Source organism: Oryctolagus cuniculus, chromosome 7 (genome assembly GCF_964237555.1).
Source record: "Oryctolagus cuniculus chromosome 7, mOryCun1.1, whole genome shotgun sequence".
In the NCBI taxonomy this organism is placed as follows: domain Eukaryota; kingdom Metazoa; phylum Chordata; class Mammalia; order Lagomorpha; family Leporidae; genus Oryctolagus; species Oryctolagus cuniculus.
In genome coordinates this window covers 19,777,827-19,797,297 of record NC_091438.1, presented here as the reverse complement: position 1 = coordinate 19,797,297, position 19,471 = coordinate 19,777,827, and the positions used below count along the sequence as shown (strand labels likewise).

Here is a 19,471-nt window from a genome sequence, read left to right as displayed (position 1 = left end):
TGTCATTACTATATATTGTATAAATGCATCATTTGAAGATGTACGTATACTACTGCTTCTTACAGTTTGCGTAAAAATATACATGGCATATTTCACTCACACACGTTACATAAGGACTCAGAGCATCTGTACTTAGTGAAATGTCAGGTTCTTGGGGGTGCAGTGAACAGCATGAACCTTCCTTTTAAGTCTGTGCTGGGAGAGGCAGCTTCTTCTATCAAAGGCACAGCTGGGGTGAGGGAGCGGGATGAGAACCAGAGTTCCTATGTATCTAAATGAGATGACTTATAAAGTTTAACGTCAGGACTCATAACTGTTGCCTCTGTCTCCCAAGTGCAGTGGGGTGGGAGTTGGGGAGTGTGCTCCCAACCCCTGGCCCCATCTTTATGATCTCTCCCATGCAGAGGGCTTTGCAGCTATGGGAACACCCACTCACCAGCTTTCCTCGTTGCCAAGGTTTTTTTTTTTTTTTTTTTTTTTTTTTTTTTTTTTTTAAATGCTTCTTCTTAGAGGGAAACTACAGAATAAACCGGATGGGGGTGACACACATTTTGATTAAAACTGAAAACTACTCCTATGGGTTGAGAGCATGAGAAGACAACAGTGGAACGGGAGATTGGCTCTGCGGCATCCAGTGTCTCCCTCCAAGCTAAGATGGTGAGGAGACAGGCAATTTCACGACCGGGCGGGTCTCTCGCTGGGCTTTCTTGGCTTGAGACAGGGATGCTAGGAGACGGTTGGCAGCCTGGGGAGCCCCGAGTCTGGTCTGTTCAGAGATGGCCTCGCCTATTATTTTGAAAACCTACAGGGAAAGGGTCCTGGAAACCTAGGAGGCGCAGGGAACGCCAAGGAGTCCTGGGAGTAGGTGAAGACTCCCACCCTCACTCTGGGTGCACGGGCACAGGCTAGAGTCCCTGCCTGTGCGAGTGAGCCACCGGTTCAGGCCTTGAAGTTACAGGCCTGGTCCCGGCAGATCCATCCCAGCCTGGAAAGGCCCAGAGACAGAAGAGAGATGGAGGAGGGAAAGGAGGCGAGGAGAAGTGCCCAGCCCCCTAAGAATGGCCAAACCATGATTAGGAAAGGAAGAGAGAGAAGCTAAGGGAGTCCGGAGGGAAGGAGAGAGACCCAAACCGCCAAGGCTGGAGCCTGGCCGCACAGCACAGTTTGCCCGTCTTTCCACACAGGGGCGCTGAAGCACGTTTTAATGCAGCAAAAGGAGTTAAAGCGAACCCCGGAACGGTGCACGTCTTTTGGTGTCGTGGCGCTCCTCTGGCTTCTTCCCAGTGCGGGGTGTGGGGAAGGGAGAGGCCGCGAGCTTTGGAAAAGTTGTCGGCATCCCAACTGCCCCGGCCTCTGCCCATGTTTAGTGAAAACGAAAAGCGTAATTCGTGCAAAGCACACGGAGGCTGCGATTTGTGCGGAGCACCATTGAATGGGATTGCTCCGAAGGCTTCCACCAGGCCTCCTCCGACCACCTCCTCCTCGCTGCTTCCTGAGGGCGTTTTCTTAGGAGAACGAGGTTTGGGGAGGAAGAGGAAAAGAAGGGATCGTCTGCAACCTGCATCCCCGGACCCCCTCCTTGCAGGCAGCCTCCCGCCTCCAAGCCCATCTCACTCTCCCTACCCGGACACGCAGCCCCAGGCCCTCGGGGGTCTTTGCGGTTGTCGTTTCGAGTTAGGGTGGGGGGAAAAGTGGGAGGGTGTGGAGGAAACCCAGGAGGAGGCACCCCTCGGAGGGAGCCCAGCAGTGCGGGAGCGAGCAGGTGCAAGAGGTGGGGTCGAGCTCCGCGCTGTGGGCGGGGCGCCCACGGGGGTCTCTCCCCTCCTTGGCTCGGCCCGCCTCATCTCCCCATTTCGTTTTAGGTCTCCCACTCTGGTCCTGCGCTGCGGGGTGTGACCTCTGGCGGCGCTCCGAGTATCCTCAGCGCTCACCCACCCCTGGCCCTCGGCACCCATCCCGCATCCCCCTTCGTCGCGGTCCTAGCCCCCCGCTCCCTCCTCTCGCGTCTCCAGCGCGCACCCCGCGCTCTGGGCGCCCGCCCTCTCCGAGCCTCCAGCCCTGGGGCCACCCAGGCGCCATCAGCCAGCCTAGGGGCCGCGGGAGAGGGAAGGGAAGGCGGAGACGCGCGAGGGGCGCGGGCGAGCGCGGAGATCTGCTCTAGATGTTCGCCGGTCTCTAGGTGGTGCCAAATCTTGGGGCCTAGGCTCTTCCCTCCCTTTATGTTTTTTTTTTTCGGTGTTTTGCTCCATTCAATCGCTTTGATCAGGCCGTGCGCGGCCGCGGCAAGGAGTTTACAAAGCAAAAACAGAAAAGAGAGCGACAGCACACCCAGACCCCCGCGTGGCCGAGCCGCCGGGGGAGGGGGCGGAGGAGGCTGAGCGAGCGGAGTCGCCCAGCGGCGACTTGAGAGTGGCGCGCGGAGCAGCGGCCGCCGCTGGCTCGCCCGTCGTCCGCCGCTTCTTCCCCACCGCCCCCTTTTTTTTTGTTTCTTCCCCTTTGCCGGAGCGGGGAACCCGAGACCGAGAAAGCCAAATATTAACAAGCCCCAAAGACAGACACGCGAGAGCGCGCGCGGTGACCGATGGCTTCGCTGTACCAGCGGTTCACCGGCAAGATCAACACCTCGCGGTCCTTCCCCGCGCCCCCGGAGGCGAGCCACCTCCTGGGCGGCCAGGGGCCCGAGGAGGATGGCGGCGCCGCGGCGAAGCCCCCCGGCCCGCAGGCGCAGGCGGCGGCGCCCCGGGAGCGCGGCGGCGGCGGCGGCGGCGGCGCGGGCGGCCGGCCCCGGTTCCAGTACCAAGCGCGGAGCGACTGTGACGAGGAGGACGTAAGCGCACCGCGCTGGGTGGGGGGCGGCGACGGGGGCTTCGGCCGAGCGCGCGGCGAGCTGCAGCGGGGCCCCAGGCTCTCGGGCGGCCGGGTCGTCCCCCCTCCCCTCCCCCACCTCTCCCCGAGCGCCCACGACACTCTCCTTAGCTCCAGATCTCGGTCACCGCGGTCCCGGAGCGGGTGTCTGTCTGTGGCCGAGTTGGCGGCAGGAGGCAGCCGGGTTTTGGTGCTGCGCCCGCTGGCATCTGGAATTCAACCAGATGGGTGCATGACTGTTTGTAGCCGCATACTGCTGTGGATCCTAAGGAGAGAATGGCATCTGGGTTCTCTTTCCTCCAAGATTCAGGAAGATCAAGTCCCACATCTGCCCCCGCCCCCTTCCACCTGTCACTGGAATGTGCCCATTGCTCCTCTCTCGGCCTCTCTGCCGTGTCCTGACTGATGTCCTGCGTCCCCTTCTTACTTCTCACTTCCCCCAGTGGTAGTGGTGGTCGTGGTGGGGTGGTGGTGGTCGTGGTGATTATCATACCCAAGAAAATGTAGACGTGCTAGCCTCAGAGGTTCAACCCCTGTCCCATTGGCCAGGACAGCTTCTGCTGGAAGGGTCAGGCCAAGTCTCTCCAGTTCCGAGCCCTGAACTAAACAACTCTATCTCAGACCCTGTTCACCAAAAACTTCTCAGAGAGAGAGAGCAGGTTTCCTACTTTGGAAGCCTGGTCTCAAAGGTTGGATTTGCATATCGCCCTAGTAACCAGTGACTCATGCAGGGTGCCAGAGGCCCCACGGATGGGTGGGTTGAACCACCTCCTGTTTATCCCCTCCAGAGATTCAGAGTGTCCATTGCACATGAAAAGAGGAAACTCGCTTTACTTTGAGACCTCCTAGTCTCAAGGAAAAGAGAAAATTTCCAGATAGGACCTCAGATAGGCAGGTCTGGCTTAGCTAGTACAGTCCTCAGAGACAGCAGAGCAGGTGTGTTGCATTGTTGAAACCACTCCAAGCACCTTGTAAGCAGAGCTGTGCAGCACTTGGCCTTTTTGGTCAGTCTTGCCCTTTACTCTGAAGACAACGCAGAGCCCCACACTGAGCAGGAGGCGGTGGTCACTTCTAAATATGATCGGATTTGGTCACATCGCTTCACAATCTGTTTTTTTTTTTTTTTTTCAGTGCAAGTGGGGGTGTGTGGGGGGGAGGTGTGCACGTACATGCACAGGGCGTGAGTGCTTTCTCAGAGACAATTCCTAATTGCCAGGGCTTGTTGATATTACTGGTTTTTGTTTCATCTTATGAATGGAGCATGTGAACTCTTTAGTAGACTTGACTCATGTTTGTGAGAGGTCTGGTTTGCATACTCTGTTACACAGACACACACAAGTGCCACAACCCTGCATCAGATCTTGTGTGGGATTTTCTTATTTTCTTTTGAACCATTTCCAGACATTGTTGATTGGAGAGAGAGAGATTAGGGGCCAAACCCTTTGGGATGTGGGAAATCATTCCGTCATCTGGTTCAGAGACCTGGAAGTCTGTGTAGAGAGGTCTCTACACAGGGGAAGGTAATGAAAGTTAAACTACTGAGTCTTGGAGAAGACGATTGAGCTGCAATGCAGACAGAAAAGATGCACCCTTTTCCTCAAAGCTGACTTAAATTAACTGTTGTTTGGAGTGAGAAAAATGTGCAGTTTCTTCACAGCTGACTCTAGGTGTCGCTAGGAGAAAGGAAAGGCAAGTGCTCCTGACTTTTGCTTCAGATGGTCTTTGTCCATTTTTTAAAACTCTTAGCTTAAGTCTCTGTTTCTTTCCTTTCATTTTGATGTATGTCTGGAACTACTTCTCAGATAAGCAAGAGTTTTACTGGGGGACAAATCAGGGATTTAACAAGTGCAAATGATTTCCATTGATAAGGCTCTGAACAGCATCTCCGACTTAGATTAAGTTCTGATACCAGTGTTTTTCCTGAAAAGTTCAGAAACGTGTATATGAAGGCTCTTGTGTGTTGGTATAGTATTGTGTGTGTATACAATATACTTACAATATGTGTGCATGTATAATTTTCCATAATCTGAACATATATATTTGGCTATAATCAGTACACATCTATAAAAATAAATGATATATTTCCTATAAAATAACAATATGTGCAGTGAACAAGTCTAGAGGACTCGTGTATAACATGAGGACTGTAGGTAATAAAATTGCACTGTGTGTGGACTTCACGCTACATAAGTAGGTAGCTATGTGAGATAGCACCACTATAGTAACATTCTTACTATCTATATGTACCCCAAAACATCATGTGTGTACCTTTAAAACCCACAATAAAGTTTTTTAAAATACTTTTCATCTTAGCCCTTTGGGAGCTCAGCGCTTAGTTGGGAGCTGTCTGAGGTCCTGAAGCATTCTTTTTGCAAAGCTGTGAAGGCAATGCCCACTGCTTTTTTTCTCTGAGCAGTCTCAGTTCCAAGGCTGGTGACTTAGTGCTACTCTTTGGTTTGTCATGGAAAGCTGCCCCAAGATGCAGAAATGACTTCACCACCTTGATCACTGCGATGATGGTAAATTGCATATCTTTAAAATCCATTGAATTTTGCACCTCTTGTCCTTCCATTTAGAAAAGGAGAAATAAAATGTAGTGCTTGGCCTATGTGCACATGCCTGCACATGACTGAAAATGGGTAATTCCCCAAAAAATAAAATGTAAATTAATCTAATATGACTTACACAGATAAAGTCTAAGAAGACAATTCAAATGCAAGGATTGAATGGACAGTAGTTAGTTAATAATCTTTGGGCTAAATGCATAAACTAAAATTTGCAAAAAAAGAGCTCTCACCTGTGTAGCTCTACAAATAGCCTTCTTTGCGTGAGTCAGTTCCTAAGATGCAAAGTATGAGAAACAGAGATAAATCTAGAGTGTCTTTTCTATCAGTTTCCTCATAAATCTTAGATTTATTTAACTACAAAATCAATTACTTGGGCAACTCCTCTGAGTAATCCATAGTTGCTTTAAGTTAAAATTCATTGCATAGGTTTAAAAATAAGTTGACTCTTAAAGGAAATATTGCTGGAAGTGACTTTTAATGGAATTTAGAAATGTTCTATTGAAATTAATTGTGACTAATTTTAAAATTCTGAGCTTTGAAGTGCCCTTACTTGAACATTTCTTTCTGATTTCTTACAGGGATGCCTGTGAGGATGCCTTGTGTATGATCAGGGTAGTAAATTTGCTAAGGTCATATTGTATGTTGCTGTTTCCTTGTAGTTTTGTTGACATATTGCTAACAATTCGAATGTGATGACAGTAGGATTTTAAAGCAGCAAATTGGTCAGAACAGGAAATTGAATGATAGATGACAGCCCTGGATGACTATCAGCCTGACAGGGCCAGTTTTATCATCCTGTGTGTCTTCAGTAACCAGTCCATCTTCTGATATTGAACCTTGATTGCCCACTGGTCTGATGTCAACATTCTGTTAGTATATCCCTGGGATTTATCAACTTCCTGATTTCTTAAATAACTTGTCTTCACAAATATGTTAATATACTCTATTAATGTCTTCTACTTTAAATGTTTCTAAATTTTAAGTTCACACTGTTTTTCTAATATATGAGAAGCCTAACTCTTTCAACTGTTTATTTGATCCCATTTCTTTCATCACCAATTTGACGCTGCTTAGTGTATTATTCTTCTACACAATGACAATGGAGTATGGCAAGGTCATTCAGAGCTTTAATTTTAACAGTGTAGACTTGCAATGTCACTTATTTCTCAAATCGGTAGTATGAGAGATAGAGCAGGTGTTATTAAGTGCCAGGTAGTGGAAATTGTTCAATGAATATATGTTGCTGCCATTACCAGTCATTTTACCCCTTAATCTCTCCTCTACCAGTTCTTTCTTCTCTACCTACAGACAGAAGCACAGAGTATCTTCATTCGCCTCTACTACCAGCTCGGTCTACTATCACCTTATGCATTCTTCTTTTTACAACTTCTCAAGCAAGTAGTCTACTAGTGTGATCACACTTCCTTCTTGTCAAGAATCTTCTTCTCCTTGTCTAGTCTGAAAGCAAGTTACACTGTGTACTGTCTTTGCTGCAGAGACAGCACACAAAATGTCATCAGTGTCTTCTTAGTTACTTGATATAACGACCTGTCTTGTTGCCCCTTAACTCTGATGCAGTTATAGCCTTTGCTCTTGAGATCCCCACCTTCTCCTCAAACTTTTGGTATCGCATGATTTTCATGATGCTGCATGAATCCATGTCCTGTCTCTCCCTGAACTGGGCCTTTCAGCCCTTTGGCAAATTCACATCTTCCTTTTACCCTCTATGTAATAGGGTAGCGGAACCTCTTCTACAAAAATACAAGTATTTTTGTCTTCAGTATCTTATTCTTTCTCTTTTTGAGTTTTCTTCATAAGACAAACTGCCTACTCTTACATAAAGGGAACTAATTTTATTCTGAATCTCCTACATTAGAAGAGAGATAAAATGACTTTATTACCCTGACATATACCTCGTAGCATTTCCTCTGAAGGTAATTTGCCTTCCTATGTTACAGAATTGGTGAGGTCTAGAGTTCCAGCACTTTGAGATCACCATTTTTATCTCTCTTCAAACTTTTGCACACCACCTCTATCAGCCTCCTATATCATTGGTGTGGTGGTGACAATATAGCCATGGAACCTGTCCCTAACTTTGCATTCCCCTTTCCGTTCTATATGCTAACTCAAAAGGACTTTTTGACCTTCCCATGGCAAACAATGATTGTAATCATGCACAAATTACATTTCTAAATGTCTTACTTTCTTTCTTGTAACATCAAGTATTTCACAAGACAAACTTTGAAGTCCCCTTATGGTCCTACAATGCTAAATCATAGAACCTACTGAATACAATAGTTTTGTGTTTGAAAAGTTCAATTTTTCTAAGTACATTTAATACATAGGAAGTGTTTACTACCTCAAATAGCTACATAGCAAATATTTTGTTAAAATGTATGATTTTAAAAAATATAATCCTAAGGGAAGTATCACTGTGTTCCTCAATCTGTTTATGAAATACATGAAACTTGTATAACTTAAATAATTTTTAATAAAAATTTTAAAAAGTAAATTTCAAATTAAAAAATGTATAATCTGTCGATAAAAATTTGCTTAAATTTTATATATATTAAATTATATAAAAATTATACTGCTCATCGAAGCACAGAGATTAAAATCATAATCAAGAAGTTGTCTTTGTTATAAGAAAGTAATATTTTGACACACACAGAGGCATTGCTAGTTGGATGATGTTTGAAGTCAAATATAGCATCAAAAATCCCTTACGTCTGTTCTGCACCTTGCGATTTTTAAAGCACTGGCACATGTATTTCATTTCACCTTCATGATTATGTTTTCTAGGGAGGAAAATCATAATAGCAAATATTTTGAATTGGAAAATTAACACTGGCTAAACCCAAATTCTTTTCATTTGGGGGGTCAGTTGTCAACTGTGAATTATGGCAGAGATGTGTCAATGTATGAACAAGCCTATGCTCTCTCCAGCCTACTCCCCCAAAAGTATGTTTGTTTCAAGTCAAATTTGATTACAAAAAAAGACATATTGGATCTTCCTAGTGGGTTTGAATTCTGTGTTAACAGAAAAGGATTTTGAGGAGGGCAGGAAAGCCTGCTTTTTAAGGCATTTTTCATTGCTGCCAGTGCACACTTCTCTGTAATTTACTTGTATATGTTACTTGTTGATTTAGGGAGGTCTGAAGCATTAGAATAGCATAATACAATTTGTGTTTTTGACAATACAATCAACTCATTTTCCCCATGTGATTAATATTCTAGAGTCACTAGATAGACAGGAATTTTTCTAGATGTTAGCTTTGGACATTTTTTCCTTAATAAAACAGTTTTTTTTTTATTTCTTAGCCAAAGCTTTTTCTCTGTTAGAGTCAGAATGATTAATGAGTTTAATTTTTGCAAGCAACTGGCAGGAGTTGCTGAGTAAGATGTACATGCTGATTGTATATAACCCTGTTCCTTTTAATTACTCTGATGATAACAATGCATTAATCAAGCACATGAGAAATGTTTCTCTGCAGTCTGCAATATTGATCCCCCTCATAGAGCGTTGCCTGTGAAAATAATAGCAACTATAATCCTTTTAAAGTCAAAATCTGGTTAATAAATTTACTGTTAAGGGCATTGATTACTCATGCCACGTTATGATTTGCTTTCATTTCAAGCACATTGATTTGATTTTATATACATGTAAAAAAATTAAACCTTCCTAGTGAATAACTTTTGGGACACTTATCTATAAAACAATCTAGCACTATTATTATAAATAGAAAACACTTTTAAATATAACACCTAAGTTTACAAATGAGAAGACTGCATGTATTCATGTGACTAATATTAGGCAAATCCCTGGTGTTTTCTGGACCTGAGAGAATCTCAGCTCCTGTTCTTGTTTTTGTGTTTTTTTGTTTGTTTGTTTGTTTGTTTTTTCGTTTTTTTTTTCGACAGGCAGAGTGGACAGTGAGAGAGAGAGACAGAGAGAAAGGTCTTCCTTTGCCGTTGGTTCACCCTCCAATGGCCGCCGCGGCCGGCGCACTGTGGCCGGCGCACCATGCTGATCCGATGGCAGGAGCCAGGAGCCAGGTGCTTTTCCTGGTCTCCCATGGGGTGCAGGGCCCAAGCACCTGGGCCATCCTCCACTGCACTCCCTGGCCACAGCAGAGAGCTGGCCTGGAAGAGGGACAACCGGGACAGAATCCGGCGCCCCAACCGGGACTAGAACCCGGTGTGCCGGCGCCGCTAGGCGGAGGATTAGCCTAGTGAGCCGCGGCGCCGGCCGTTTTTGTGTTCTTGTCTGTATACTCTGCTGTAACTGAGATGAGGGATTTACTTAATTCTATTACTGGCTTTAAGAATATCTGAACATTATAAGAGATAACTGTCAGAAGTACATTGGTTCTGAATAGGTACACTGTTTGCCACAGGTAGCAGCGTAAGGTCTAGCCTAACTTGCTCTCTTCGATAGCATCATTTTAATTTCTGCATATCTTTCTTTCTGTGTCGTCCAGCAAATCCATCTCCATTTCAAGCACAGTAAATGTGTTCCTGTGATTGAGCTATGTGTGTACATGTAGACAAACACATTCACCCACACATTTTACAGGAAGACCAGAACCCAGAGGCCTGTGAGGTCGGGATGGCAGCATCCCGGGTGGTGCAGGCTGTTGAGGGATGCCCTGCATCCGAGAGTGGAAGCTTCTTGGTTGACAGGGCTGGGATGTGTGGCAGAGTGGAGGGAGGTGGCTGTTGGTAAGCACTAGGCAGGGATTGAGACCCATTGGAAGGAGGCAGAGACTTGCAGCTACCGATACAATGTTGCTCTGGTCCTGAAGCTATTTTTATTTTTAAAAAGGGAAGAAAAATTTCTAGTCATCTGCGTATGTGTCGATAAACAACTTGAAGGTGTTTAGAATTCATTAAAATTATCCTGGCAAAATGCCCAATGGAAATATGCATATACACATGTATACATGTGTAGACATTTTTTTAATTTAAAAGAAACCTAAGGATTTTCCAGGTCTTCAGAGTCATTGTAAAAATCAATTTTTAATTTTCTATACTGTGTACATTTCACTATTGTCTCAGCTGTTACCTTAGATAATTTTAGGTCAATATTAACATAATGCTTATGCTACAAAGTGGAACAAAAAGGGCATATACTAGGTGTCTTTCCCGATATAGAACTGAGAAAACCAGTTAGTTATTTCTATCTCCTATTATTTACTGTTGTGGGGAGATTTATTTTAAAGGCAGAGCTATTCAAATTAATACAGCAACTTTCACATAGCAATGAGCCTCCTGTTACATTATCCATAATTAGTGAGAGTATTTTGAAAAGTTCATGGAAATTAAATTAAAAGTTTATTGGGTGCAAAAAAGCTTTTGAAATTCGAGCATATGAGGGTTTTTAAAACTTCATGAAAATGTATATTATGAAAAAAACTATGCACAGATTTCAAAATGTTCTGCACCCAAATAAACATCTTTTAATTCCATTTTCCATGAAATTTTGGAAGTACCCTTATATATTTACCTAATTAAATACCAATAATGTATTATACACATAATATATTTCAAGGCAGTGTTAACCAGAAGGAGAGCAGGAATGGAGCCAGGGAAGATTGGGAGAACTAGAAACAAGAAAGAGGCCGGTGCCGCGGCTCACTAGGCTAATCCTCCGCCTTGCGGTGCCGGCACACCGGGTTCTAGTCCCGGTCGGGGCGCCGGATCCTGTCCCGGTTGCCCCTCTTCCAGGCCAGCTCTCTACTGTGGCCAGGGAGTGGAGGATGCAGTGGAGGATGGCCCAGGTGCTTGGGCCCTGCACCCCATGGGAGACCAGGAGAAGCACCTGGCTCCTGCCTTCGGATCAGTGCGGTGCGCCGGCCGCAGTGGCCATTGGAGGGTGAACCAACGGCAAAGAAGACCTTTCTCTCTGTCTCTCTCTCACTGTCCACTCTGCTTGTCAAAAAAAAAAAAAAAAAAAAAAACAGAAATCATGTAGGTGGGTGGTGGACGTGAAGCAGAAATTAAAGGTAAAGAAATACTAGACTCTCACTGGCCTCCAGACTCCCCAATTTTTTTTTTCAAAATACTCGATTTTCAAAACTGTATTCCAACCCTTAATATGTCTCCCAAAGATCCTTTCTAATAACATTTTTTACTTGAAAGACAAAGAATAAATCTGCTAATTTACTCCCCAAACGATCACAATAGCTGGGACTTAGCTGAGAGGAAACCCAGAACTCAACCCACGTCTCCCATGTGGGTGGCGGGGCCCCACCGCTGAGTTACCACGGCTGCCTCCCAGTATGCACTGACAGGAAGCTGCGCTCAGGAGCTCAGACCACGGCAATCTGATCCGGAATGCGAGTGTCTTAACCTCTGCACCAAATGCCTCCCTGCCCTATTTAACACTTTTTTAAAAATTGAAAAGGAAAGCAAGAAACCTCCATGAAAGTCACAGTAGATAAAATTATCGACTGTCTGAAAAATTTTAGAGTTATTGCTGTTAACAACCTGCCAAGTGGCCCAGCCCAAGGTTAGTGGCACTGACTGTTAGGGCTTTGTGGATACTGCCTCTCTCGTTTCTACTCATGGACCCTTATGCACTTGAAGCAGATGAAGCCACATGGCGCCGTGTCTTCTTTGCTCGGGGGCTTCCCATCGCCTCTAGGATTCTGGGCAGAGCCTCCTTCACTACTGTTACAAGACTCCCCAGGAATATCCATGGAGGGAATTGATAGAATTTTCTAGGACGTTTGAGCTAAGGTTTGGGATTTCCAGTTACTTTCCCCAGTGAGCTTTTGGGCCTTCTTCATCATCCTCATCCTGTCTTTATGGTTTGCAAAGGAATGTATTCCACAGCCAAGTGGCAGAAAAATTGGGCTGCAAGGATTGCTGAACCCAGAATCAGTGTTTGCTAGTGTCCTCACCCTCGTGTTTTCTCAGACACACCAGCGATAGCTTCCCTTCAGACAGAATGTAAGCCCAGCCCAAACCTACATGGGAATAACTGTTAGGTGGAGGAATAGAGGGAGCCCGAATGTGCAAGCTAGTGAGCAGAGAGTCCGGCTTGGCTCAGGTTTCCCAAGTGTGAAGTCAAGCTAAGTGGAGAGGGTGGCTTCTCATGAGAGTAGGCTAGCCCTGCTAATGTTCCCAGGTCTGTGGGTGCCCAGTAGACCTATTCTTCCCTGCCCCGTGGAGCTGGATGTGGCTGACAAATAAGAAGGGTGTGGGGGTGATAGCAGCACTCATAAGTGAAAGCCTTAAGAGCCAGTGCATGACTTGCTGTCTGCCATGGAAACCAGCAGTATTCCAGATAGTGGCTGTTCAACAAGCAAGATACAAAGAGGCTTGTAAATCACTGAGATTGTGTCACCGCCTGCACTGACTTTCATGGTGGGATAAATGTTAATGTGCACAAGGGGTCCTTCAGTCGGGGCCTCAATTGCATCATCATCTGGGGGCAAAACTGATGCTCTCTAAGCTGCAAGATGAGGTGTGTCCCCTCTTCCTCTGTCTCAGAGTGCTCACTTCTCAAAGGTGCATGTGGAAATTATCCCTGAAAAGGCAATGGACCTGGGCGTGCATGGTTCTTTTTTCTCTTTAAAGATTTACTTACTTACTTCATTGCTTACTTACTTGCAAGTCAGAATTACAGAGAGGGAGAAACAGAGATAGAAAGATCTTCCACCTGTTGGTTCACTCCCCAAATGGCTGCAGTGCCAGAGCTGGGCCAGTCCGAAGCCAGGAGCCAGGGGCTTCTTCCAGGTCCCCTATGTGGATACAGGGGCCCAAACACTTAAGCATTTTCCACTGCTTTCCCAGGTGCATTAGCAAGGAACAACATTGGAAGTGGAGCAGCTGGGACTCGAACTGGCACACATATGGGATGCTGGCCTCACAGATGGTGGCTGAACCTGCTATGCCACAGTGCCAGGCAGAGTGCATGATTCATACCAGGTCCTTCCTTTGGGGGTACATGTTTTGCTGGTGACAGGAAGAACAAGAAGTTCCAATCCCCGGAGGGCAAGTGTGTGTGTTCAAGTACATGGAGCTGAAGTGGATGGGGAGTGGGTAGGGGAAGGACTGAGCATACAGGTTGTTAGATGGTGAGAATGGAAGCACACACTGCTGCCTGCAGAGGGTTTGAAGGGCCAGCCACAGAAATGAGGGCCTTTGACCAGAGGCCCTTCAAGCTCTCGAAGTAGAGGTTCTCAGGAAGAGGCTTTGCAAGGTTGACGGTGGAGAACAGTCCAAAAATCTGCATCGTTGGTGTACGGGGTGCTCTTCTATTTAATGTGGGTCCAGGGCTTGGTTATTTATGAGTTAGAAACTGGAAGTTCTGTGCCTTCATCTAAATGGTAGGTGTTAGTGAAGCCCTTAATGTCAGCAGGACAATCTCCTTCAACTAGGGTCCTCTCTAGTACCATGCAAGCTCTGTTTTGTATGTGGAAATGATGCCTTTTATTTCTCTTCCTTCTTTGCAAATATTTTGTTCTTCCAAATGTATAGGAAACTCAGCCCCTGTGTATTTCTCTGACTGGCTGTTTGTTAAAAGGAGAGAGGAATGCCGTAGAAGACAGGGTGTTGGTTCTACAGAAACAGAGCTGCTCTGAGAGGCAGGGGCTGTGGGCTTCCTGTTGGGCTGCTGGCCTTACTGAATGCTAACTCATGATGCACTTCCTCCGTGTTATGCTCTGGCTCCAGTGAGATCACATCCATCAGTAAGGCTTTTGTCTCTGCAGGCACAGGAGAGCACCTCAGCAGAATCCCAATGTCCTGCACTTGCCAGCTCTTTCTAATCCCGCTGCCTCTGCTCTAACTGCTCTTTCAGTTCACCACAGCCACATGGAAAAACACAGCCTTGCTCTGCTGGCCTGGCATTCCTACTGGGGCTGTCCTCAGCACCTCTGAAGCAGAGAAGGGACTTTGAATGGTCAGTTCTGGGTCTCTGTGACCCCCATCCTCTCTATCTCGTACCTGAGCATCATTCCCTACCTCTACATGGCCATCCAGAGAAAGTTTTTCCATCATTGTTCAGGATGTGCGTTCTTCTTGCCCAAATCAATCCAACATGTTGTGGTTTAGATCCATTTCCTTTTATTCCAACCTTACTAAAAATACATTCTCTTCAGTGTGCCCCCTCCATGATCAGATCCTCTTGTCAGTCCTCAGTTTAGCATCCTTCAAGGAAACCCCATTGTAATCAGGACCGAAGCACATGGTTTCCATTACGACCTGATATTCGGCATGATCTGCAACCCCTTTACCTGTGTGACCATGTCTTCTCTGCTGCGTTCCAGCCATTGGATACCTTGCTGCCCCTGGATCACAGGTGCATTGCATTCTCATCTCAATTTTTTAGTGTTGGCTGTTCCATCTGCCTAACACTCCTCCCCCTGGAACCTCCTCACTATCTTCCTCATCCTCTTGGCTTAAATCTCCTCTTTCCGGAGTCAGTTTCTCAATGACATCTACTTTTCCACCCTGTTTAAGTTTGTAGTGATTCACACCTGTCACTCATATGTCCCTCACGCTGCTAATTTTACTTTTTTTTCCTACTATGGCATTACTGCCTTCCAGTATATTATGTAATGTACCTTATGTTTGTCTTCCTCACCCAATCAACTGAACTAAGGATAAAGATCGTTGTCTATTTCATTATCTGACATGATCAGATGCTTTGTGCAATGCCTAATACACTGGAATTGCTCAATAAAATATTTGTTGAATGAGTGAATAAATAGTTTCTGACCCAAGAAAATGTCTGTTCACTTCTATCTGAATAACAATTTACTTAACCTTGTTTTCCAAACTTTGTAAAAAGTGAAGGAGTTCTGAAATTAGAACTTTGAACCTTGTATGTGGCTGCTTACAACTCTACAAATACATTCCTTCTTTTCAGGCTTTCATTATTGCTTGATTTTGTACAGGCTCCTTCTGACTAACTTAAAAGTACAGTTAAGCAGACAAAATAGCTATTAGAAAAACTATAATTTATTTTTCTAAGATCTGCTTAAAATGTGTAATGTTTAGCATTCATAACATTTTCTATTTCTCTCTTGCATTAAAATAAAAGTAATAGTTATATCCAAATTCCCTACATGTGACCATTTGGTTGACTTTTTTGTATTTATAAGACAGACTGGTAGAAAGGAAGGTCCCGTAGGGAAAATAGAAATCTTTGAGAAGAAAATATTCCTATAAATATAGCAAGATGACAGGTTGCTTCTGATTAGAAATTTGCATTACCTCTTCTCAACATAACAGAAAGAAAAAGATCATGGTCACTTTTTCCGTGACACTGTGATCATTTCTTTATCTGGCAGGTAGGAAGTCAAATTAGAGTGTTTTTGAACTTTATATCATTAGAGGAAAACTAAATTTCCCAGACCAAAATGCAGTTTCTGCCAGGAAAAAAAAAAAAAATGTTCCTGGATCCTGTAATCTATTTGAAACTGCCTGAGGCTCTTTAGCTATCTACAGCATACATTTTATGATAATGCAATCAGAACTATCTGGCTCTTAGCATGGAGATGGGAGAGGGGACTGAAATCTTTGAGCCCTGCCCATGTGCAAAATGGCTTGGGGAAATCACCCCCTCCTGCTGTGCCAAGGCTGTGGTCACATACTGCAGGTCAAGTGTCTGTGAGTAAACTATGCAGGGCTAAGAGGGGCAGTGTTTATTTTCTGTTGCCAGACAGGACTGCAATGAAAGTCTTTGTTCTGGGTGCACTTATTATCAGAAGAACCCTGGAAAAGACAAACCAAACCCTTCCATTTGAATGTAAGGTATCTGAGGCAGTGTATGGAGGGGTAATCAGACACCTGCAGGCAGGCTATATCCAGAGACAGTAGGAGTGCTTGTCGTCCTGGAGTTACCAGATGGTGCCAAGATGTACACTATTAGATAAAGATAATGCAGCAAACAGCAAGGGGAGGCAGAGGCGTGGATGATCTGCCTTCTGATCAAGGGGCCTAGGTAGGCAACGTCAGGTCTAATGACTCATACAGACCCATCTCCTACTGTCATTACATCATGTTGGGAAGATCTGAAGCTCAGCATCTGGTTTGAGTCCAGGGCAGGGAAGGCGCGACAATGCATCTGAAAAGCCATCGCCTGCACACTGGCCAGGCACTTAGTGCACCATGCACCTGGAAGGACCTGCACACCCCCAGAACGTCCAAACCACTGGCAAAGCAGCCCAAGCAGGAGGTCCACAGCACTGATCCTCCAGTGTCCCTCCTTTGTCTCCAAAGGGCCCAGAAAATTCTCAGCGGTAGGTGAAGGTGGTCGGCGTGAGTAGATTTCAGGGTCTTCCTAGGGCCTCTGTCTTCAATCTCAACTGTGGGTCATGATCATGTGTGGAGTGAGAGCAGAAAAATAATTTGAAAGGAGGTTGGAATGGGGACAAGGGGAAGCCAAGGGTGAGGGATGAGACAGTGGGTGTCTAGGGCTCTGCTGTAAAGAGGGAACTCTCAGAGGGGATAGCTGGGCTCAACTCTACAAGCATAAATGCAGTGCAGGTGAACTTGAGGCATCAGTGGGATTCAGCACTAATAAAATTCTTTCTGGGGCAGCCAGGAGAGGTCCAAACCTCTGTGAGAACAGAACCATAAAGTGCTGTGTGAATAGTGATTGCTTGCTTTAGCTGGCTCATAACAGCCAGATCCTGAGCCTTAGTGTGGGTCTTGATTTTCAAGCTGTGCTGCTTTGAATCATGGGGTTCCTGATGGAGCCACCCGGGGAGGAAGAAGGAAACAGAGCCAACAGAATTTCAGTCCCTCCTTAAAGCCATTGTGCTTTTAAAATATATTGCTTGTATATACAATTTCAAATGTAAAAAGTGATTTTGGTATTAAATGAGCTCTATTGGAGTAATAGCCAAATTATTCAATAAACTCACAGATCTCCAGCAGGGTTGTGTAATGAGATGTTCTTGTTACAGTTTATAAAAGCATTGCTCACAGAGTTCAATCAAGCCTGCACCTAACACCATTATTACAGTAAACAGGGCTGGCTTTCAGTTTGGTGCTGACTCAAAGGCTCAGAAGTGTTCCACGTCGGAAGGCAGGGCGGTGTGGTGGTTGGGCTGCAGCCTCTGGACACAGACCACCTGAGCTTGACTGGTGATTGTATCTACAACTTATTAGTTGTTTAAAACATGACTGCACTTCTTCATTTATAAAAGAGGGAAAATAATGTTTCCCCGTGGTTTATTGTGAAGGTTGGGTTGGTACATGTAGAACACTAGCACAGTGCTTGGCATGCTGCAGATGAATGCAGGATTATAAAATCCTCAGGACTAGATCCAGTTGTTCCTGCTAGGAAGGGCAGAGATAGTGAGATAGCATGGCCCCAGGGTCAGCTGGCTTGAGGCTGGACGTGTGGCAAGGAACGGAATGCCCGAAGTCCCCGGCAGTCACAAATGATCATCTAGCTGTAATCCCACATGTTTAGAATTTAGCTGCAGTCCCCATGCGTGGGGTAAGTGGTTTGGTTATGAGAAAGCTGGGCAGATGGATAACGCAGCTTCAGGGGGAGCCTATAGACAAAGCCATGCAAGTCTCCTTTGCTTTGGCTTTGTGCCCTGTCACAGCCCATGCTGAGAGCATTCATTAGGGAAACACAGAATGCAGTATGCTGAATATTCCTGTCTCCCTCAGTGCTCAATATGATGGGATTTGGAGATAGAGGCCTTTAGGAGTTAACTCAGTCAAGAGGGTGGAGCCCCTGTGAGTGGGATTAGTGCCCTTATAAAAGGCCACAGAAAGCTCTCTAGCTGTTTTGCCACCTGGTGGGGAGGTAATTGGAAGTCAGCAGTCTGCAGCCCGACCATGCAGGCACCCTGAGCTGGAGGATCCAACCTCCAGCTCCCAACTTTGTTAAGAGTCACCCAGTCTGGTACTTTGTTATTACAGCCTAAAGGGACTAAGACATGGAGGTCTGAAACAATAGGTCCTACGTCTCCCTGCTGAGAGGAGACCCAGTGGGGAAGCTCATGAGATTCCCACCGAGGACCCAGCAGAGCCGACAGAACACAGTCACCAAGGTTGTTCACTGAGTTCCTCCTGAGCTGGAGGTCTTAACCATGGCTGTTGAAAACTGTTTTCTTTTCAATCTTCTGAATTGTTGTTATGATTAAGAGTCTAAAATATCACACAGAGTAAGTGCTCAGTAATTAACTTCTAGCTAGCCATGATCAGAACACGTCCAACTGAGAGACACTAGAAATAGGCTTGTGTAGCTCACTGCTGGTGAGGAGAAAACATAGGTGAGTGGACTGGAGAACCTATTAGGGCATAACTATGAATAAAAGTCTTGAGTCTACTTCTTGGTGTTTTCTCAAAAAATTTCACTTAATATAATCTCCAAGTTTTAATTACCTGTGTTTCTATTAACAATAACATTGGCAACTGTTTTTCATTGTTTATAACATTCCAGAAGTCTCTTTATTCAGGTTCCAAAAATCAGGAAAGCAGAGACAGAGATGCGATGTTATCAGGATCCTCGAGAATGCGCCTGTGTATGTTCCATGGTTTCTGCAGCTCTGTGCGCCTGGGGAAGTCTCCTCACTCACACGCAGCCAGGGAGAGCACGGCTTATCAGATGAGAGGAATGCAGGCTGCATTTAGAGATTAAACTGTATCCGGTGATGTTTCCTCTCATAGAACAAAGCAAGAAGCTAATATGTTTCTTCCACTCACCTCAGACTTATCTAATCAAATTCAGCTTTTCCATTATGCAAACAAGTACCACTCATCCTGAACGCGTGCACACACACACACACACACTATAGCACATGCTTCACACACATACATACCAAATGCACACACACACACACCATACATGACACATGCACACAGCAGGCACCAGGAGTTAAAAGGTCACTGTGAACCCACAGACAGACAGATAATGTCTATGCACAGTGGTAGCGCAAAGCAATGTGGGGGCCGGCACCGCGGCTCAATAGGCTAATCCTCCGCCTGTGGCGCCGGCACCCCGGGTTCTAGTCCCGGTCTGGGCGCCGGATTCTGTCCGGTTGCTCCTCTTACAGTCCAGC

At 45.6% G+C, this 19,471-nt stretch overlaps 1 protein-coding gene across 4 annotated transcripts in view; it reads left to right on the top strand.

Annotated features, from left to right (window-relative positions):
* DPP6 (dipeptidyl peptidase like 6) overlaps nt 1-19,471 on the top strand; it is a 1,252,024-nt gene that overhangs the window by 340,372 nt on the left and 892,181 nt on the right. The window contains exon 1 of one of the 4 annotated variants that reach the window (XM_051857102.2): nt 479-2,827. The exons of the other annotated variants lie outside the window; for them this stretch is intronic. Coding sequence (XP_051713062.2) covers nt 2,582-2,827 — 246 coding nt within the window. The 5' untranslated portion in view covers nt 479-2,581. Of the gene's footprint in view, nt 1-478; nt 2,828-19,471 lie in introns of those variants that run through there. 4 annotated transcript variants of the gene reach the window in all.